Source organism: Engystomops pustulosus, chromosome 6, assembly GCF_040894005.1.
Source record: "Engystomops pustulosus chromosome 6, aEngPut4.maternal, whole genome shotgun sequence".
In the NCBI taxonomy this organism is placed as follows: Eukaryota; Metazoa; Chordata; class Amphibia; order Anura; family Leptodactylidae; genus Engystomops; species Engystomops pustulosus.
This window is the reverse complement of record NC_092416.1, coordinates 85,179,994-85,202,782: the sequence shown is the minus strand read 5'-3', so window position 1 is coordinate 85,202,782 and position 22,789 is coordinate 85,179,994. Positions and strand designations below refer to the sequence as shown.

General features: G+C 43.4%; 1 protein-coding gene across 1 annotated transcript in view; it reads right to left on the bottom strand.

The window, feature by feature from the left end:
- The window catches only part of ALDH16A1 (aldehyde dehydrogenase 16 family member A1), a 56,468-nt gene that overhangs the window by 7,741 nt on the left and 25,938 nt on the right, over positions 1-22,789 (bottom strand). The window contains exons 7-14 of the mRNA XM_072156890.1: positions 20,346-20,498; positions 13,763-13,960; positions 13,099-13,197; positions 12,887-13,023; positions 12,469-12,574; positions 6,064-6,233; positions 1,609-1,776; positions 823-1,027 (exon numbers count right to left, since the gene is read on the bottom strand). Of these exons, the coding sequence (XP_072012991.1) occupies positions 823-1,027; positions 1,609-1,776; positions 6,064-6,233; positions 12,469-12,574; positions 12,887-13,023; positions 13,099-13,197; positions 13,763-13,960; positions 20,346-20,498 (1,236 nt within the window). The remainder of the gene's footprint in view (positions 1-822; positions 1,028-1,608; positions 1,777-6,063; positions 6,234-12,468; positions 12,575-12,886; positions 13,024-13,098; positions 13,198-13,762; positions 13,961-20,345; positions 20,499-22,789) is intronic.

The window sequence follows — 22,789 nt, the reverse complement described above, 5'->3', positions numbered from 1 at the left end:
CGATATTGTTTTGCGAGATGAGCTGACGATTTCATTGCTACCATTTTAAGGACTGTGCAACCTTTTGATTAATTTTTGTAACATTTTTTATGTGAGGTAAAGTGGTATAAAAGTGGAATTTTGGACATTTATAATTTCTATATTTTGTTAGATCAGGCATTTTGGGATGCAGGGATGCCTAACATGTTTGTGATTTTTACTGAGAGAAACGGGGGTGGAGGAGGGGATTTGACTATTTATCATTTCATTTTTTAAATATTTTTTAAACCCTCTAGGGTACTTTAACCCTTGATGGTCTGATCGTTCCTGCCATATACTGCAATACTACTGTATTGTAATATATGTGTTTAAACATTGGATTCATTATCATTAATAAAGCCTCGGGTCTTACAAAGACGTTACCGGGAGTGGCGATCTCAACACTGCCCATGTGCCGCTGTTTTTTAAATGCAGCCGGTGGCAATCAAAGGGTAAATACTTGCTAGAACTGATTGTGGGTATCAGCGTTGGGTGTTTGCTGCAATATGCTCACCCCGTGAGCTCTCTTCATACAGTGTTAGGAGCTCTGCGCCATACATGTACAGTGCAGAGCGTTAGGAATTTAATAAAATATGGGCAAATAGGATACACAGCTACTGGGTCCAAACATGGCTATTTTATATGTATCTCGGCTTTAGTATTGCCTGGCCTTTTGTGGTGCTGACCATTTTCATCACCATGTAAAAAAGGAAGTCGCAGCGGATTTATGCCCCTGAGTTGTGGATGTCACACTCTAATCTGTATGCTTCACAATAGAACTATTCAATCTGATTCATGTCTTACCTGCACAGTACCACCATATTTGTCACAATATGCTCCCCAGTAAAAGAGTCTTTGAATGCTGAGGTCCACTTCTTGCAATGCCTTCTCTTTAGACTGTCCAGTCAAAGAAGTCAGTCTCTGGGCTACTTCTTCCCTCCGTAGCTCAAGGTTTTCAGCCATATAGTAGACAATCTGTGCCCGGTTATGTGCTGCCCTCTTGCCCCAGCTGTTAATGGCAATAATATATTAGCAACATTGTGCATGATAATCTTATTGAAATTAAAAAAAACAAAAAAACTAGCAGCTTCTTCTAGCAGTGAGCACAGGGGATTAGTCAAGCTTTTGTTCCCATGAATTCATGCGTCATATGATGCTACAGGCCTGTCTGCATTCACCTGGCCACTACTTGCCAAAAAGTAGATGTGAGTTAGACTAGACAATCCTATGCTGCACAGGATTCATATAAGATTCTGTCATAGTTAATGGCTGTCTAGTCATACTTGCTAAATAACTGGGAAAAAATTCTGTCAGCAGAATTGTGTCTGGTCATAATTATTTTCTGTGTACAGAATTTTTGGTGTGAAGTTGAATTAGTCAAAGGAGCGCCCGGATACTGTCTAAAACCCTTTATAAATGTGGCACAGACAGTATTGTATTGCAGATTACAACAGAATTGTTATAGACAGATTAATAAATCTCCCCTATCCACACACAGTATGCAGACGATGCTGTCACAGAAATCACCTTGTGGCTCTACTATTGTGCCCGACATGTGCACCTAGTAAGTGTAATACAGACCTGACTTACCCTGGCGCAGCTTTGTGAGCTGCTTCTACAGCATTGCGCACATCTTTCCTGTTTCCATCAGCCACATATGCTATAACAGCGCCGTCAGATCCAAAGATGGGTCGTGAATACATACCATCTGGACGTTTTTGGGCCCCACCATAATACAGCTTGTAAGTCCTGTCAACGCTGAAAGGAAAAATAATGCCAAACATTAAACACATTTTTTTCATGGACCTGCACCTTTCTTAAATTTGCATGTGATTGTTTTTCTCATCAGTAGATAGAACCTTCTGTAAGACACCTAAAAAAGGTACAAAATAAAAATTACAGCTTAACTCCATACGTGTATAAATAAAAAGTTATGACTTCAGATGGTGAAACTAAAATTTAAGAATAGTGTTTTTTTTTTATTTAAAATCTCTGTTAAGAACAGGAAAATCTTTGCATTTTTTCCTGCCCTTATTCAGGGAGAATGTCAGAACGTTTATTATGTAGCTGTCAGAAAAAAAATGTAGTTATTTTTATCCACACATAGTCCAAAATGTATCTGAGTATGAGTGACTCACACAGACCTTTGTAAAACAATGTGAACACATTACACAGAGAGAAGCACACACAACTGATTCTATGGAAATTGTAGCTGTAAATTGGATGTAGGAGGTAGGAAAGGGGGTGTTATTTGTCTTGAATTAGATGAAAGGTATTAACCAAAGGTCAAATGAATCTACAGAATGTCCGCTCTACAGTTCTGCCAACCACCATCTCCACAATGTCTCCTACAAACGTCAGTTGTACAATTGTGGGTTTTCATTAGTTATTTTCCACTCCAGCAAAGGAAATGCATAAAATACTAACGATATATCTAACACTTGTGCTTTAAAGTATTATAGACATAATCCAGACCCCATACGATATACATCAGGACTTTAACCTATAAAGAATTAAGATGTCCCATAGTGGGTGAAGAGGTCAGATGCAAATTAGCAACAGAAAATTGAAGTGCAAAATGGAAAATCTATACAAATTACCATATGCAAGGTACCATAGTTTAAGAGATTAAAATTTTACTTTTATTCTTCATGTATTAATAAAGTAACAAACAGGAAGATACTACTTTGACCTAAAAACACAGGAAAACCACTAATTGAGTGTACTGGTTCATCCCGGGTAGCTAGACTAGCAAACAATTTGGAACTGTATAACAATGTATCTGCAGATAGCAGTAACTCAAATTAGAGTGGGGCAGAACACGGTGGAAGACGTGTGTGTGCTGTGACAGTTGCTCCACCTAAAGGGCCTGGAACACTGAAGGTGCAAGTAGCATCCTAGCCCTGAAGTAGCAGGGTTTGCTATCATTCAAACGATCCAGGAAGATATAAGTATTATACACTCACCGGCCACTTTATTAGGTACACCATGCTAGTAACGGGTTGGACCCCCTTTTGCCTTCAGAACTGCCTCAATTCTTCGTGGCATAGATTCAACAAGGTGCTGGAAGCATTCCTCAGAGATTTTGGTCCATATTGACATGATGGCATAACACAGTTGCCGCAGATTTGTCGGCTGCACATCCATGATGCGAATCTCCCGTTCCACCACATCCCAAAGATGCTCTATTGGATTGAGATCTGGTGACTGTGGAGGCCATTTGAGTACAGTGAACTCATTGTCATGTTCAAGAAACCAGTCAGAGGATTCCAGCTTTATGACATGGCGCATTATCCTGCTGAAAGTAGCCATCAGATGTTACAGGGTACATTGTGGTCATAAAGGGATGGACTTGGTCAGCAACAATACTCAGGTAGGCTGTGGTGTTGCAACAATGCTCAATTGGTACCAAGGGGCCCAAAGAGTGGCAAGAAAATATTCCCCACACCATGACACCACCACCACCAGCCTGAACCGTTGATACAAGGCAGGATGTTGTTGACGCCAAATTCTGACCCTACCATCCGAATGTCGCAGCAGAAATCGAGACTCATCAGACGAGGCAACGTTTTTCCAATCGTCTACTTTCCAATTTCGATGAGCTTGTGCAAATTGTAGCCTCAGTTTTCTATTCTTAGCTGAAAGGAGTGGCACCCGGTGTGGTCTTCTGCTGCTGTAGCCCATCCGCCTCAAAGTTCGACGTACTGTGCGTTCAGAGATGCTCTTCTGCCTACCTTGGTTGTAACGGGTGGCGATTTGAGTCACTGTTCCCTTTATCAGCTCGAACCAGTCTGCCCATTCTCCTCTGACCTCTGGCATCAACAAGGCATTTCTGCCCACAGAACTGCCACTCACTGGATGTTTTTTCTTTTTCGGACCATTCTCTGTAAACCCTAGAGATGGTTGTGCGTGAAAATCCCAGTAGATCAGCAGTTTCTGAAATACTCAGACCAGCCCTTCTGGCACCAACAACCATGCCACGTTCAAAGGCACTCAAATCCCCTTTCTTCCCCATACTGATGCTCGGTTTGAACTGCAGGAGATTGTCTTGACCATGTCTACATGCCTAAATGCACCGAGTTGCCGCCATGTGATTAGAAATTAAGTGTTAACGAGCAGTTGGACAGGTGTACCTAATAAAGTGGCCGGTGAGTGTATGTCACTAACTAGAGGCTTAGACAATCTTGTGTGGGACCAGATACAGTTGTCTAGGTGACGTGCTTAGGTACGATGGCCTGGAGCACACTTATTATGTCAAGGTATCACCACACAGGGGCAATAAATAGCTGCAGTAGCTTAATAGGACATGCATCAACACCAGTGCCGAATTATAGTATCAGCAGAGATGCAGAAAGTGCAGTCAAAGATACAGCAGTCAGCAGGTCAGGCGATCAGATTGTCAGCCTTGAGATCACACTTTTGTAAGTCCTACAGAACACACACACCACCCCATCCTAGTGTGCCCACGATTCTAGTCTAAAGTGCTAAGAGTTATACACATGATCAGTGGATCCTGCAATTTAAAACTTAATGCCAGAAGCCCCCCATGATGCATGAAAGGATACCTTCCAATATTCACAGCAGGTTGGCTGCTGCGCTATTAGTAAAGTAAAGAAAGGTCTAACAGAAACTGCCAAGCCCAAGGGTTAAAGTGTAAGTTGGGTGTGTTTCATGCACCTAATATGTGACTGATGTGTATTGTGTATTATTTATTCTAAATATATTAGATAAGCAAAGCTCACTGTGTGTGAACAAGTAGTAAGTTAGTATATGTCTGGGTAACTTTGTTGTGGTTGAAGACAAGTCTGAGATATTGCATGGAGATACTGGATAATACCAGTTAGCCTATTCGCTGTCAGAAGATGAAAAAGGCAGTGGAGACTGGGAGTCCTGGGTATTCTTTTCTTAAAGAATACAGAGAAGATTTAATTCTGTGATCTCTGCTAACGGGTATTCTCATAGTAAAAAAAAAAAAGCCGTAAGCTTATCCAACTCAGCCTGGTCTGGGTCCTGTGGTGGGAGCTGCTGTCTGGTCCCTTATACATGTTACATGTGAGAACAGCCTCAGGGTGCTCTGCCATGTAATGCGCTTTTAAATTACATTATGTTGCAATTTGCACATTGTTCCTGAATGAGAGTCCATCGACTATGCAGCAATCACAACTGCTTAAATCTAAATTGCATTTCAACTTTTTTTTAGCACATTTTTTAATATTGTGCATGAAATGTTTTTCTAAGTACTTTACTGGTTTAATGAATTTTAATTGTTTTTATAAACAAAAAAAAAAAAAACAAAAACACAAGTTTCCCTAATATTCTGATTTGTCAGCACTAATTACTACATATCCGCCCCCCTCTGCCCTCCCAACAACAAAAGCTGGAGAGAGGTGGAGGTGTGTTCCTCCTCTGGCAGGCTCCACACTTCTTTTAGTTCCTTATGCCCCTGTTTTTACAAAAGAAAAAAAGGCTTTAAAAATTATACCAATGAGCTGACTGTCTCCAGGCTCAATTAACATCTATAGAGCCCGAAGCCCCTCAGACTCATTTGTATGATTTTTAAACCCTTTTTTTGAATAAACAAGGGCATAAGAAGCTAAAATAAAAGCGGATGGTGGCCAAGGGGGGCACACACAATATTGTAAGTGTGCTTGGTAGATGTCCTTTAAATCAGCAACATTCAGTAGTGGGGGACCAGTTATTGTGATTGGTGGTGGCATATTTTGCCCCATTGTGCCCCAAAATTCTCAGATAATCTGTCAGCTCTCCTTTCATGTCTATATAGTCTATACACACATTATTAACCCACTGATACAAAGTTAGTATTTGAAGGGATTGTCCGGAAGATGAAAAACATGTCTGCTTTCTTCCAAAACAGTGCCACATCGGACCACGGTTTGTGCCGGTATTGCAACTAACCTCCATTCATCTCTGAGCAGCAGAGTTGCAATACCGGCACAAACCATGGTGAGGGGTGGCACTCGTTTTGGAAAAAAGCTGCCATGCTTTTCAAACTTTGGACAACCCCTTTAACCTTTCAATGCTTACCTTGGAATTTGAGAATCTTGAACCTGAATGACAGATGCACTGATGTCTTTCTGTCCAGGAATGGGAGGGACATCTGACCCATAAGTAACAGCAAATGTTTTAAAGTTCACATCAGATGGATGTGGCCTTGCCCTGTTCTCCCATGATGGTCTTACATATTCATACAGTCCCTGAAAACAACAAGTGTTTAAATTAATTTGCAGTTTTGACTCCATTACTTACTTTCTGTTGTATCATCCATTTTTTTTCAGTTAGTTATTCACATGTCACTGTCATCATATCATCCATATAAAAGTAATGTGTTCTTGTATATTTAAAGCTTTTCTAAAAAAGGGAAGCTTTATCTTTTAACCCTCATTTAAAAAAATTAAAAAATTCTATAAAAAGTGATCACAAGGTCGTACAGTCCTAAAATTGATAACATTGTAAACGTCATCAAAATCCGCAAAAAACGACACCACCCACAGCTCAGTACACCAAAGTATAAAAAAGTTATTAGTGCCAGAAGATGGCAAAATCCCAAAAAAATTTTTTGTACAGGAGGTTTTAATTTTTTTAAATGTATGAAAACATTATAAAACCTATACAAATTTGGTATCCCCGTAATTGTACCGACCCAAAGAATAAAGTAGACATGTCATTTGGGGCGCACAGTGAAATCCGTAAGATCCAAGCCCACAAGAAGGCGGCACAAATGCGTTTTTTTACCAATTTCACTGCATTTGGAATTTTTTTCCCGCTTCCTAGTACACGGCATGGAATATTCAATACCATCTCTATGAAGTGCAATTTGTTACGCAGAAAATAAGCCGTCACACAGCTCTGTACATGGAAAAATAAAAATGTTATGGATTTTTGATCATGGGGAGTAAAAAATGAAAATGAAAAAACAAAAAAGGGCCAGGTCCTGAAAGGGTTAACAAAAGTAAAATAAAGACAAAAAAACAAACAAACAAACCAAAAATAACTCCCATCCAACCAGTGATTTAGGACCAGCTTCTTTTAGGAGTATAAATAGCAGCAGCATCAATATACCAGCCACTGCTGACCTCAACCATGATTTATGGCTTCTAAGGCTGTGTTCACACAAATGCAATGCACATAAAATGGATTTACAGCATATAAATTCAAAGTTTGCATCTGTTATATCGTTCCAAACTATTTCTATTTGCTAGACATTGCCAAATATGTCAGATATGCGAGTCTCAATATTATTAGCATTTTTAAGAAAACATGACAATTAGAGATGGGCGAATCGATTCTATCGAAGTGGAATTTGTTTAGAATTTCAGGAAAACTTCAGTTCAGCACAAATCCGAAGTTTACGTTGATTCGTGGGAACAATTTTTCTTTTCCCCTATTATTAGCAAAATGGGCGCGAGCACAACGTGCTACATGGGGCAGAGAACACTGGGAAGAAGAAAGGAACACCCTCGATCCCATGTGCAGACGTCGCAGCAGGGGTGACTTTTTGAGGCCAGAACTGCTGGTGTCATCTAGTGGCAGTGTGCTGAACAACCCAAAGGTTCTTGATTGGTTGACTAGGTCATCCAAAAGTCCGTGAGTCCGTCAGATACAACCCTTATTTGGCATGGCCCCGGAGGTGTCAGCGGCCCTCACCTGTCCTCAACCAGCCTCTGTCCTGTTCATTTTCCTCAGCCAGAGATCTACCAGGTGGTCTGGGCTCATCGCCACTATACAGCGAGGACGAACTCTTTGAGGACAGTCAACAGCTGCTTGGCGGGGCAGACATCCGCTGCTTCGTGCAGTAGAAGGGAAAATAGAGATGTGGAGAGTGGCACGGGAGTTATGTTGAACTTGTAAGTAGTCAGGCTGTGCATACAGAGACTGTTTAGGAGAATAGCAGCAACAGGGAAACACAAATCGATGATGATGTAGCCGATCACACTTGGGAGCCAGGTGAAGCAAGGGCTTCATCACCATCGTCGGGAGAAGAGGGTGTAAGCTTGCGCGTCAGGCAGCGAAGCAGACAGCAAGTCACTACTGTGGCAGTGAGTCAGCAGGGTGGCAGCAGTGCGAGGACGGGAGCCAAAAGGGCCCCCGAGGACAAAACCCGCTTTGTAGGTCCAAGTAAGCAGTGGCACAGGGGCTCAGCAAGGCAGCGGCGTTAGTAGTCACTCAGTGCAGAGTGTTGACAGTAAAATCACCTACTCAGCGGTGTGGCAGTTTTTTGTTAAGACACCAGAGGAGCCGAGCGTGTGTATATGTAGAATCTGTGGGCAGAAAGTGAAGCGTGGCCAGGGAGCCAACGTTGGCACCACGGCCCTGCGTCAACACATGCAGTGTCATCATCCAGATGAAGTCTCCGATGTGGTGGTCCATCCTGCCACTGCAGCAACGGTAGCAGCACCTAGTGGCATGCATGCCATTTCAAACAGTCAAAGCTCCAGCGCCTCTTCCGAAGGGAGCTGTTTGTCTTTGACGTCATCTCCCGGTCCAGATGCTCCTGCTCTGGCGCCAGCAGTCGTTGAACGAGGCGATTACATAGAGACAACTGTATGTGTCCAGCCATCCTAAGGTGCAGAAGCTGACCGTGCTCTTGTCCAAGTTGTTGGTACTGCAGTCCCTCCCTTTCCAAGGCGTGGACTCTGCACCCTTCAGGGAACGTATGGCTTGTGCCGAACCGAGGTAGAGAGTTTCAAGGCGAAATTTCTTTTCCAAAAAGGCAGTACCAGCTCTTCACAAATATGTAGAACCGAAGGTGGGCCAGTCCTTGAGCTTATAAGTTTCTTCCAAGGTGCATGGCAGTGCGGACGTGTGGAGCTGCAACTACGATCAGGGCCAGTACAAGTCCTTTACGGCCCACTGGGTGAATGTGCTTCCCTCCCAGCCACACCAACAACCTGAACAGGAGACAGTACTTTCTCTTCCACATTGTCAAACTGCTGCTCCTGCGCCAATGTCTGCCTCCTCCTCTTCCATCACCACCACCTCAGCCTCCACACGTGCTGCTCCATCATACCACATGTGCAGGGCACAGCAGTGTCACGCAGTTCTATACCTGGTTTGCCTGGGTGAATAAAGTCACACAAGGGAGCAACTGCTCCGCATCATGCAAGATTAAATCAATGTGTGGTTTTCTCGGTGACAACTGCAAATCGGAACCATGGTGACAGACAATGGGAGGAAAACGGTGTCCGCGCTGCACCAAGGAGGGATGGTCCATGCACACTGCACGGTGCATGTGTTCAATCTGGTTGTCATAAGGTTCCTGAAGTCTTCCACCCACCTGCAAGACATTCTAAAAATGGCCAGGAAGCTGTGCATGCACTTCATCCATTCTTACAAACCCAAGCACACCCTCCTCGAGTTGCAGCGGCAGAACGGCCTCCCCCAACATAGGCTGATATGAGATGTTTCCACCCGTTGGAATTCCAGCCTCCATATGTTAGACCGCCAGAACGCCTGTATGAATAGAGAAAAGCCATTAATGATTTTTTGATGATGCAAGCGGACAGGAGTCCCCTGTGTAACTTTGATGTCAGCCACTGGCAGCTCATGGGTGACACCTACGATTTGCTCAGGCCCTTTGAAGAGGCCACGTTATTAGTCAGTCGCCAGGACTACGGGATGAATAACGTCATTCCACTGCTTCATGTCCTGGAACAGATGCTGCTAAATCTGTCTGGTAGGGCATTGGAGAAGTGGCGACTACATCTCATGGCCACGGAGTCCAGTGGGGGCTGAACTGGAGGAGCAGGACATTGGAGCACAAGCAGAGTCTGGTGATATTAGTGGCTTTTCTCTTTTTCTTTAAACACATTTTATTTGGTTTTGATTACTTTAGTGTTTTTTCTACACAGGTGACAGGAGAGGAGGAGCAGGAGCATCCGGAGGAGGTAGAAGACGAGGCAGATGACCCAGAAGCACCCTGGCAGTATACTGTGGATATGGAGATCGGGAGTCCCTCAGAGTCACTTGCGCAGATGGCCCGCAGCATGCTGCTTTGCCTAACTAGTGACAGCCGAATAGTCAACATCCAGCATAGGGATGACGTTTGGCTCTCCACCCTCTTGGACCCCCGCTACCGGTCCAAAATGGATGCCTTTTTTCCAGCTGCCGAGAGGGAGGAACAATTGGCGTACTATAGAGAAATACTGTGCAGACAGTTGGACGCTGCCTATGTGCACCATTGTCAATCCTCTGTCAGGTCTGACCGAGGGATTCCTGGCAGTCATTGCTGGTCATCTGTTTTGGATCCACTACTGTTTGTTTTTGGCTTCAGCAATACTTATGAATTGACTGATTGAAAGCAGACAATGACGATGATTGATGTTGTGCTAGTAAAATTTTAGTTAAGGCCATTATTACAGAGTAACTGTAAAGGTTTTTTTTTATTTTTCACAAATCAACTTGGGATGTAAAACAACTTTGCCTACTATCTTTGTTACCTATATTCAGTAGTTTCTTTGCTATAACCCTCACATTACCTCATTGCTGCAGTGGCTGCCTCCTCTCTATGTGCTGATAAACCTTATGAGACCGTCTGTGGTTTCTGGTTGGTTTCCAGGGAGGGGAGGAGCTGTTGTTCCTTGCTCACACGGGAGGAAGCCATGTGATAGTTTATGAAGCAAAGCTGGAAGCCTGCAGAGGAGTGAATGCAGATGTCTCCTGCAAAGAATAGTGAGGTTGAAGATGTCCCTGTTTCCTAGCAGTCCCTCCATCCCAGTCTGTGATTCTACAGAAGTTTCTCTGTCTGTCTCTGCTTTTCAGATGCTTCCTTCGCCTTCCTTGACATGGCAGTATTAGCTCTATCCAGATAAACTATTAACCCTTAGTGCTCATACAGCACAGGCATCGACTGTTATTTATGATTTCTACCACTTATTACATGTTCCCTGCTACTCCATGTAATGGAAGCTGCCCGGCTGTCACCATATACACTCTGTATGTGCACTGTTCAGTAGATTTACTTGTGGGAAACTAAATGGATTTAATGCTAAATTACTTTGAGAGAGAGGCGGAATCACCCTTACTAGGGGTACACGACAAGGCTGCCCTCTGCCTCCCATGCCACCCATAGAGCCATTAACAGCGGCAGTGAGGCTGTCTCCAGAGATTGAGGGGTTTCGATATGGCCAGTTACACAATAAAATAGCGCTGTACGCGGATGATGCCTTATCGTTCCTGGGAGATACGGGGCCCTCCTTGGCGGCAGTAATGTGCCTGTTGGAGGAATTCGGATCCCTATCAGGGCTTACTATTAATTGGCATAAGTCGGTCTTGATGGCTGTGGATCGTTTGGATTGTGCCTTGGCGGGATTGGTGACTCCTATACCAGTGGTTTCTAGATTTAAATATTTGGGGATTGAGGGCTCTCCATGGGTATGGACTTTAAAGAACTTAACTTGACGCCACTTCTTACTAAAATTAGAACTAAGATAGCAGCTTGGTGTAAGCTTCCCTTGAGGGTAATAGGCCGCCTGAACCTTGTAAAGATGGTGGTGATGCCCCAGCTGCTGTATGCCTTGCACAACGCCCCAATATGGTTGCCCCTTAACAGGTTTCATAGGATCAATTCCCTAATCAGGGATTTGGTGTGGGTCCGGAAACACCCTCGCATCAAGTTAGAAACATTGCAGCACTCAAAGATGAACGGAGGATTAGCCCTCCCCAATCCATGGCTTTACTATCTGGCAGCACAGCTCCAACACCTACAGGGGTGGGGGGCTGACAGAATGGTTGGAGTCTCGGCAGGGATGGTTAGTTACTATTTAGGTACCACAAGGCAGTTGATGACCTTGGATGTGGGGGGCTGGGCTTCCGCCGGGAATCTGATTGGTTACAGACAATGAAGCTTATTCACACCTTATGGGAGAAAGTGAAGCAGGATTACAGGCTATACAGAATATGCTTTTATGGCATAATGGGACTCTTGGGGAATTTGCTAAAATAGAGGACAGCGAGTATTGGATTTTGGTGGGTTTGGTTAAATTGTCCCAGCTATGCGAGGATGGTAGCATTAAATCATTTCAACAACTGCATGAGGAGCCATCCTTACCGCCCAGCAGCTTCTATAGGGCACTGTTGGTGTTGTATTGTTTTCTTTAAAATGTAAAAATCAATAAAGATCAATCCGATTTAAAAAAAAAAAAAAGGGGGAATCATATATAATAATTTGGTAAAATCACTATAGCTTTACAGTTACGCTTTAAATTCAACTTAAGGAAGAGGTCATCAATATATTGTATTACAGATAAGTACTTCCTTACCTTTTGTCTGGTAGCATGCAATGATAATGCACTGGATTTGTACTGGGAGAGATTGGCATCCTTGCCCAAGTTGTGGCAAGTTGAGAAGTAGCCATATCTCTGTGTACTACATTATCTCTTTTAGTCCTCTATATCTGTATACAGCAGGGGTATACAAACAACTTTATCTTACCTCCTTTCCGCCATCTCTACCAAATCCACTCTCTTTATATCCGCCAAACCCGGCAGCTGCATCAAACATATTGTGTCCATTTACCCACACTGTGCCAGCCTTCATGCTGAGAATAGAAATATTGAGATAGTAAAAGAAATGTACAGTGTACTATATCCATTATAGATCACCTTATGTCAAAAAGTAAGGCATATAGAAATGAAATACAAGAAAATTATTGAAAGGATAGCTGAGAAAATGGCTACATGATAGCATGAGCCACATACCGAAACCAAAAGCCTCAACCCCTGGCAAGGGCACAGCGTCTCTAACGCACACTGCAAATTGTGACTGAAGAGGAGACGAGGCATTAGTGAGAGTCACATTATGGCAGTACTTCTCTCTAAGAGAGCTGATTCAATCAAGGATAAGTATTCACCTCAATGCTACTTCCAGTGCTAGAGGTAGATTCTCTGTCCAGATACTTGCTGCCAGACCATATGGGGTGTTGTTTCCCAGTGAAATGGCTTCTTTAGCAGTGCGGAAAGACATAGCAACCAAGACCGGTCCGAAAATCTGAAGAAGACCGTCATAGGGTGAATGTGATGTACAGAGGAAACACATTTATGAGAAATTAAGAAGCATACATACCTCTTCTCTAACACAGCGAGAGGTAGTGTTCACACCAGTGATCAGGGTTGGTAGGTAGTATAGTCCTTTCTTAGGGAGTGGGCCAGGAGATTGGAATATCTGAGGGTCAAACAGAGACAATTTCTGCATCAGAATAGATTAATGATATATATATATGATATATGATACATATAGCAGTATTGGGCATGCTCTGAAATCTTAATGCAGAGATTCTGTGCTCAGAGCCATTCATGTGTCTTCTCACTCCTGCTCCCTTTCCCCACGCAGAGCATGCAGTATAACGTATAGGGTTACAATCTGCAGCTGCATGCCCTTTATCCATGTCTTCAGTTTACTGTATTACAAAGGAGCAAGGAAGGTTACAAATATTTACCGAGAACCCGAAGGAGGAGAAAAAGAATGACAGGCTGCTCGATGGCAAAGATTCTACATAATATAATTGGGGTTTAGATATTGGCATGTACTTCTGATTAATTTACAAACTAACATTTTAAGATAGATGTCTTGTGCTAAAAATTTTAAATCTACCAATTAAAAAAAAATTAAAACCTTCCATGTTTGGTGTAGTAGGGAGCTTTCAATATCCATAATAGAGGTGATAGGGACAAACCCTGAGAGATTACCCATTTGTATAACTTTCTGGCCTTTGATGCCTCTCACTCACCTCTGCCCCTTCTGAATGGGCCTCATCCACAAACTCACTAATGGTCTTCTTTTGGCTTTCATCTACTAGGGCTCCCATGTCAATGCACTTATCAAGGCTATCTCCAACCCTCAGGTTTGACATCCTCTGTTTAAGTCTACGGATCAAATCTTCAGCTATAGACTCTTGCATGAGAAGCCGAGATCCTGCGCTGCAAACCTGTTTAATAAAAAGCTTCTTTTATCAGAAAGGGTTAAGAAATTTATATTCAATTACAATAAATTTCATTCAGATGATTGTCTCATTCAACAGCATTCATTAGAATTAGGAGAAGGGCCCACCTCTACAACATCCATATGCACCAGTTGGCAGCCATTTGGCTCTGCAAACCATTTTGCCTTGCATGTTAAGCAGTCTAGAAGTTTCAGCCTAAAATTAATTTTAAATGGGTTTTCTAAAATTGGAAAAAATCCAGTCAAAGGCAAATGCATGGAAATGTCATGACCTGTTGCCCCATGGAATATTTCAGTGGCATGGGGGCAGCGATGATGTCACATCTACAACATATGACGGCCATGGCCAATGCAGTTTGGGAGGCAAAGGTGAAATGGCAGAAGTTTACTATGAACATAAAAGTCTATTTTTATTGGATTTCTTTCCTTTAGCTAGGTTTTGTCTCATCTCAGAACACTCATACTATATAGCACATAAAAAAAAAAAAAATAAACGTAATACTCACCTAACTGCGATACTCACCGCCCGATATAGTCGCGTCCATGCGATCTGCCGGCCGGCGCACACTATGATGGGGCGTAGCCGCCGCTGATGACGTCATGGACGCGACTCTGCCGGCTAGAGAAGAAAAGAAATAGAAAAGAAAGAAGAAAAGAGGAGCCGCGCAGAAGAACGGGAGCCAAAACCACACTAAAAAGTAACACCTGGGTAGGAATACCAGGTGCCGTCGTGACTTGAGGAAACAACTATACCGGTAAGAGTAATTCATTGTTTTCCCCTTCATCACGACGGGACCACCAGAGAGAATTGCAGAGAAAATACAAACAATTAGGGGGGCATAATAGAGGATAAGACTTTCCTTCCAAATGAAAGAGAAGAAGAACCCATCACATCCACCCTATAGTGTTTCAGGAAAGTGTGAGGGGTGGACCAGGTGGCCGCCTGGCAAATTTGTTCCAGTGTAGCATCCCTACACTCGGCCCATGATGTAGCTAATGATCTAGTTGAATGAGCACGGATGCCGACCGGGACAGGAACTTCCGAAATCTCATAGGCCATCTGAATAGTCACTTTAATCCATCTAGCGATGGCTGTGGAAGATGCTTTATTCCCCTTATTCTTTCCTGAAAAGAAAATGAACAAGCTATCTGATTTCCTCCAACTAGAAGTGGCATCCAAATACTGTACAATACTCCTTCTAACATCAAGACAATGAAAACCCCTCTCTTTCTCTGTCTTGGGGTTACTACAGAATGATGGAAGGATGATGTCCTGAGATCTATGGAAATCGGATACTACCTTAGGCAGGAATCCTGGGTCTGGTCTAAGGATAACCCTGTCATCCAAGACTCTACAATATGGCTGTTTATAAGACAAAGCTGCCATTTCGCCTACCCTTCTGGCTTAGGTGATGGCTGTAAGAAAAACCGTCTTAAGTGTGAGAAGCTTTATAGAAATACTATCTAATGGCTCAAAGGGAGGGCCTGACAAAATCTTGAGGACCATAGACAAATCCCAGGGAGGCAACTTACTCCTAATTGTGGGCCGAATTCTACCTGCTGCCCTAATAAATCTGGAAATCCAGGGATGTTTGGCTAACTCCTGATCAAATAAGGCTCCTAGAGCTGATATCTGAACCTTAAGAGTAGCTGGCCTGAGACCCTTCTCTAGGCCTTTCTGCAGGAACTCAAGAATCTTACTAACATTAGGCTGAGCCAACCGCTCTGGGTCCTGACCAGAGAAGGAAAAGTAAGCTTTCCAAATTCTATGATAGATCTTATATGTTACTGGTTTCCTACTCTTTTGTAGAGTGGAAATCACCTCACGAGACAAACCTTGCTTTTGGAGAATCATCCTCTCAATAGCCATGCCGTCAGATGCAGGGCTTTTATCTCTGGATGGAGGATCGGGCCCTGCGACAACAATTTCCTGGATTCTGGAAGCACCCAGGGATCGGCTACTGACAGCTCCCTTAGACTTGAGAACCATGCCCGACGAGGCCAAAAGGGAGCTATCAATATTACTTTTGCCCTGTCCTGTCTTATCTTCCTGATAGTCCTGGGCAGGAGGATCATGGGAGGGAAGGCATAAAGAAGAGGACTGTCCCACTTTTGAGAAAAGGCATCCACAGCTAAAGGAAGGTCTGCCCTGTTGAGGGAAAAAAAACTTTCTACCTTGCGATTTCTCCTTGTGGCGAAAAGATCTATCAGTGTCATCCCCCAGAGCCTGACTTCTGAAATACTGACTGACTCAGTTCCCATTCCCCTTGATATAGGGTCTCTCGACTTAAAAAATCTGCCGAAACATTTTCTACACCTCTTATGTGAAATCCTTTTAGAGATGTAAAAAAGGTCTCTCCCAAGCTTAGGATCTGAGTGGCTATGAACATAAGGCCTGAACTTCTTGTGCCGCCCTGTCTGTTGATATAGGCAACGGTTGTAGTGTTGTCCGACATCACGGCCACCCCATGTCTCTGTAACAGAGGAAGTGCTTGCATCAGGGCCTTTAAGACTGCTAATAGTTCTTTTTTGTTTGATGACAGGTCCCCTTCTGCCACCTCCCAAGTGCCCTGAAAATACTGATTCTCCATGTGGGCCCCCCACCCCCACGGACTGGCATCTGTAGTGATTAGCCTGTCCTGACTGGGGTTCCAGGGAAGACCGACCTCTAGATTTCTTACGTTTAACCACCAATCTAGGGAGTTTAAGATTTTTTTGGGGAGGAGAACTTTTACTTTTAAGGAGGACTGATATCTGACCCACTTCTCTAGAAGAAAATTCTGTAGACTCCTTGAGTGGAACTGAGCCCAAGGAACAGCAGGGATGGCGGCTGAAAAAAAGACCCAGAAGAGACATACCCTTTAAGGAAATCAGGGGATTTTGTTTTACCTCTAGCACTAGTGATGTTATTTTCTCTACTTTTTCTACTGGAAGAAAGGTCCTCTGTCTCTGGGAGTCTAACCATGTCCCTAAAAAGAGCTTTCTTGTTGTGGGAACCATAGATGATTTTTCTTTGTTTATCAGCCACCCTAATTTCTTTAATATCTGAAGAACCCTGGACAGTTGACTTTGTACTTCCAAACTTGATGACCCTACTAGTAGGAAATTGTCCAGATATGGAATGAACAACCCCTGTGTTTCTCGTATGTGGGCTGCCATTTCTGACACTATCTTTGTAAAGATTCTTGGGGCAATAGCAATTCCGAATGGTAGTGCTCTGTATTGAAAATGATGAACCTCCGAGTCTACCTGAATGGCCACCCTTAAGTATCTCTGAAAGTCCTGATGTATGGGGATGTGGTAATATGCGTCGGCTAGGTTTATCGAGGCCATGAAGCAATCGGGGAACAACAGGTTTACCGCTGATTTCAGGGTTTCCATCTTGAACTTTGGAACAACCAGGAATTTGTTTAGGGGCTTTAGATTCAAAATGACTCTTAATGAACCCCCTGGCTTCTTTACCAGAAACAGATTTGAATAAAATCCCTGGCCCTGTTCGGCAAGAGGAACTTGACACAGTACCTTTTTCTGGACCAGGGTCCGGACCTCTGTAAACATTGCTTCTCTGTTTTCTCTGGAAGCGGGATACGTGATGACTAATCGAGAGGGAGGAGGACAGAGAAAATCCATCGAGACGCCCTTTTGAACTGTCTGTAGCACCCACTTGCTCCCTGATATCTCCGACCCGGCTTCGAAGAAGTGAGCCAGTCTTCCCCCTACGGGGAGCCTGGCGTCATAAAGCATTTGGTCTCTGACGCTTGGGGTCTCTGGATTGATTGAACAGGAGTCCTCTGTTTTTTTGCAAGGGTCTGAAATTCTGATTCCTTTCTGCCCCCCTTCTTTGAGACCTCGGCCTCCGAAAGGGACGAAAGGAACCACCCTGGGTAGAAGGAAAAGATTTTACCCTACTCCCCGCATTCTCCAATAATTCTTCTAACACCTTCCCGAATAACAATTTTCCGTCACAAGGGATTCCTCATAGTCTGTTCCTTGACCCTATATCCCCTGGCCAGTTTTTTAGCCAGAGGGCTCTTCTAGTTGAATTGGACAATGCTGATGACCGAGCAGCGAGTCTAAGGGCATCGACAGAGGCGTCTGCTAAAAAGGCGGCTCCCTTCTGTACATTAGAAACTGACAAGGCTAGGGCATCCCTTGGCACCTTATTTTGAATATCTGTTTGTAGTTGATTTAACCAAAACAACATAGAACGGGAAACACAAGTGGCTGCAATATTAGGCTTAAAGGCCGAGGTAGCCGAATCCCAAGACCTTTTGAGAAAACTTTCAATTTTCTTATCCATAGGATCTCTTAGGGAACCTAAATCTTCAAACGGGAAAGAAGACCTGCGACTGACCTTTGCTACAGACGTATCCACCTTAGGAGCAGAGCCCCATGCATTGGATACCTCTGAGTCAAAGGGATACTTCCTCTTGACTGATCTAGGAATATACGACTTTCTATCTGGCTTCTCCCATTCTTTCTGTATCAGAGATGACACTGTCTCATGAAGGGGAAAAGACAATTTACGTCTTTCTTTAAGGCCTTCGAACATAATATCCTGAACGGATTTAGGTTGCTTCTTGTCCTCAATGTCCATAGTCATCCTGACTAATTTAAGAAGATGATCAGAGTCGTCAACATTAAACAGTGGACGCCCTGCCTGTTCTGCTTCAGAGGCCAGGGAACCTGAATCGCTAACGGAGGCTACACCTTCTTCCTCTGATCCTGACCCCTCTGCAACATATACCGCCGCGGAAGTGCCTGGCTGATCCTGAGTGAGTGGGGGTGGGTTAGGATTTGACAACTCTCTGGCCCTTTGGACTTCCTCTCTAACCACGCTCCTTAATAATTCCATCCAAACGGCAGATTCCTCAGCTAAGATTTTGCCAATACAGGTGTTACAGGTGGCTTTTTCATAACTGGAAGGGAGCTAATGGGCGCAAACTTTACACTCTCTTCTCCCTAAGATAGACAAACAATAACACCCGTTATAAGATCAGTACAAAGAAGTGAAAACACTCACCGCCCTGCAGTATAGTTACCGGGGCTGGAGTCCTGGGTGTTTCTGCAAGATCTCGTTTGTCTGCCATGCTGCACAGCTGACTTGTAACCAGCACTCAGCAGTCCCACCTCTTCCACTTTTAAAACACCCGCCAAGTGGGCGTGGCCCCTGACCTTACTTCCGGTCAGGCTGCCAACGGCGAGAAAAACACTAAAAAAGTGACCAAATACAGAAAGAAAACACACTTTCTTTTGGAATAACAAAAAATGTGAGCCTCACTGCTTTAGAAGACATGCGGCCCGCTCCATTCCAGTTCCGAGCGTCACCTCGGGCGCTCGTAGTCGAAAACCGGAAGTGACTACACGTCACTTCCGGTGCGCGCTATTCACTCACCCCCGTTGTCGGCAGCCGCAGGTTCCTACTAGTCAAGTTCCGACCACGGTCCTGCACGCCCGGAGGGAGGAAACGCCACAACCTCATCCCCACACCGGAGGATAGAACTGACGGCGTCCCACACTCCTTTCATGGAGAAGGGCAAGTGAGACACCGCAGGGACACCTTCATCACGGTGTGCTCAGGTCTCCTTCCAAGAACAGGAAACCTGAGGTGGAGTAGGAGGAGCCTCTTTTTATGCTCAGGTTTCCTGTCCTTGGAGGGCGGATCCCTATCTCTCTGGTGGTGCCGTCATGATGAAGGGGAAAAATTTTTGCCTCAGTGACAATTGGAGTTTCTAAATTTTTTGCTGTAATGTGATTATCTATAAAGCTTCATTGCAGACAGTTTACAGCTGATCATTGCAGTCTGCGACTAAAGTAAAGCATCCAGAGAGCTTTACCAGAGGTCACAGTGGGCAGAGGGGTCCGTCTTTAACTAGGGGTCGTCTGTAAGTTGGGTGTCCTTAAGTAAGGGACCGCCTCTATGTGGTTATCCCTATTAATCACATAAATAATGTATAGAGATGCTGTTTTGGGTGACCAAAGTCCCAGTCGCCAGAGACTCAATGATTACCGAATGGGAAACAACATGAACTTCAATAAGAATAGGTCTCCAATATCTGTTCTTAGCAGCTGATGAAACGAGATTGAAACGGTGCGATGCTTTCTTTGTGTAGAGTTCAGACCAGGTTAAAGCAGATCTGTTCCCTTTCATCCAGCGGAAGCTAAGCTGCAGTGATCAGCTGCTACACAGAGCTCCTCTGGAATTATTCTATGGTTAGGTTACTGATGGTTAGGTTACTGATACATGGAATAGTACATATAACTTCTTTATGGTGTTTGAGTAATTTTGCTCTTTTTTTCATCAAAAATACATACAGATTGTTCTCTGTTATGTTAAAGACAATGATGTGCAGTGTGGTATGTGAACCTACCTGGCCTTGATTAAACCAAATGGCATCCACAATTCCCTCTACTGCACTGTCTAGATCAGCTGTATCAAACACAATAAATGGCGATTTGCCACCAAGCTCCAAGGACAACTTCTTGCCAGTGCCAGCTGTTGCTTTACGTAAAGTGCGTCCAACCTGTAATGAGAAAGTGGGAACAATAAAGTCTAGGCTCTAAATAACAAAGCAACTGGATATGTTAAAGAATATCTACCATCAAAATAAAAAAATGATAAACCAGGGACACATACTCATAGATCCAGGCACGGTGACTGTGGTAATCTTCTTATATTTGTTGCCCATGACCTCCTTCCTTCTAAAATCAACGGTCTCTCCCTCCTCCCTGCACATTTTAACAGACCGTAAATCTAAAGCATGTAGAGGTTATGGTAATGCCCTCCCCAGAACCCTTCAGGCTCATTAGCATAGTTTTAAGAGTTCATTTTAGAAGGAAGGAGGCCATGGATAACTAATATAAGAAGCTTACCACGGTCACAGTGCCTGGATCTGTGAGTAAGTGTCCCTGGTTTATCATGCTGGATTTTGATGGTAGATTTCCTTTAAGCAAATCAAAACATATAGTAATATAGCTCTTTTGCGCCATTAATACAGGCAGAAATTCTCTCATTGTGATTCTTGCCACCAGTCTGTAGAAAATCAGCACTGATTCTTCAAACACATGTGCATGTTTCCATACAGATTGGCCGTTAATTCACAGCACAATAAACCCAATCATTTGTAATATTATGTTGGGATTCAGGAATATGGATAAAAAATGTTCTTAGTGATAGGGTTAACATTAGGGGATAGGGGTTGACCACTGTACTTTAAGTTATATGTAATGTGTTGGAAGCAGGATATAAGATAACTTACCATCTATTAACACCTTAAGGACACGGCCTAAATCGGCCGTTTTTTTCAGCTCAAATTCCAAAAGATATAACCTTTTTATTTTTTATCTGACATGGGCATATCAGGGCTTATTTTTTTGCAGGAAGATTTGTATTTTCCAATGGGTTTATTTTTATGGTAAAATAGCATTTATTAACCCTTTCCTGCAACCGTACAGAATTTAATTGAAACATTTACTTAGTTTACCATACAGCATAATAAACATGATATAATTATTCTATAGGTTAGTACGGTTAAGCAGATACTAAAAAATGTACAGGTTTTCTTAGGTTTTACTATTTTACTAATATTTTTACTAATACGGGTATAACAATGCTTGGCCAAGGTCGCTACGTAAGCGACAATACCAATTTTGTGTTTAGGGGGGCATTCGAATTATTTTATATATAAGTATATATAGGGAAATGGGAGGTGTTTTTTAAATAATTTTTTTATGTATTCACTTTTTTTTTTAAACTTTTTTTCTGTCCCACTAGGAGACTTACACTGGGGATACCTTGATCCCTTATACAATACATTGCAGTACTTCTGTACTGCAATAAATTAAGGGAGATTTATCATCAATTTCTAGTTGTTCATGGAAACTAATCAGAGCTCAGCTTTAATTTTATAAATAGCTGTGGGAAAATGAAAGCGGAGCTCTGATTGGTTGCCATGGGCAACTAGAACAGATCTGCTCTAAGAGACTTATGATAAATTTTCCCCATTGTATCTGTTAGTGATTTACTGACAGTTCGCCTATTAGATCCAGTCTTGAATTGGATCTCATAGGCCACCATACATGGCAGACAAAGAGTTCTTTGTCAGACCTCCGGCTGCCATGGCAACCCCCCGGCAGCCCACGATCGCACTGTGGTGGTCTGTGGAAGTGACAGAGGGACCCCCTTAGCTGCAGCGTTCATACTCGCGGCAGTTAAGGAGTTAAACTGCTCGGCACAGAGCGATCTCCAAGTCGGGCAGATGCAGCAGGGACCAGGCTGTATGTAACAGCTGGTCTCCTGCTGCGGATCGGGCTGGCAATGTCCCAAAGACAATATAAATAATCCTGATTGGGTTAACAGGGGTTAAAAGTCCTGCACTGCTTTCTTGAAGTGTAAAGTAAAGCCCATGATTCAGGAATTTAGCTCTTAGCTCATCAGCTGCCATTCCTGTCCATAAATGGCCATAATCTGTTCATGCTCTACCTTCCAGGACCTTATGATTGTATTCGGTGTCATTAATGTTACTGAACTGAAGACAGGGGGTATCCTGTGACTCAATCCACTTCTCCCTCCACAAGTTCTCCCTTCTCCACAGGATAGTACGGGTGAGTGACAGTAATGAGACTTAATACAATCATATGGTCCTGGAAGGTACAGATGGTTCATGAACAGTTCATCAAGCTGATGAGGTAAAAGTGATTTCTAAACCAGGAGACTTTACTTTACATTTAAAGAAAGCAGTGCAGAACTTTTAACATACGTATATTGATAACTTGCCCAATATCCTGCCCCCTACACATAAACAAGTGAAGTTAA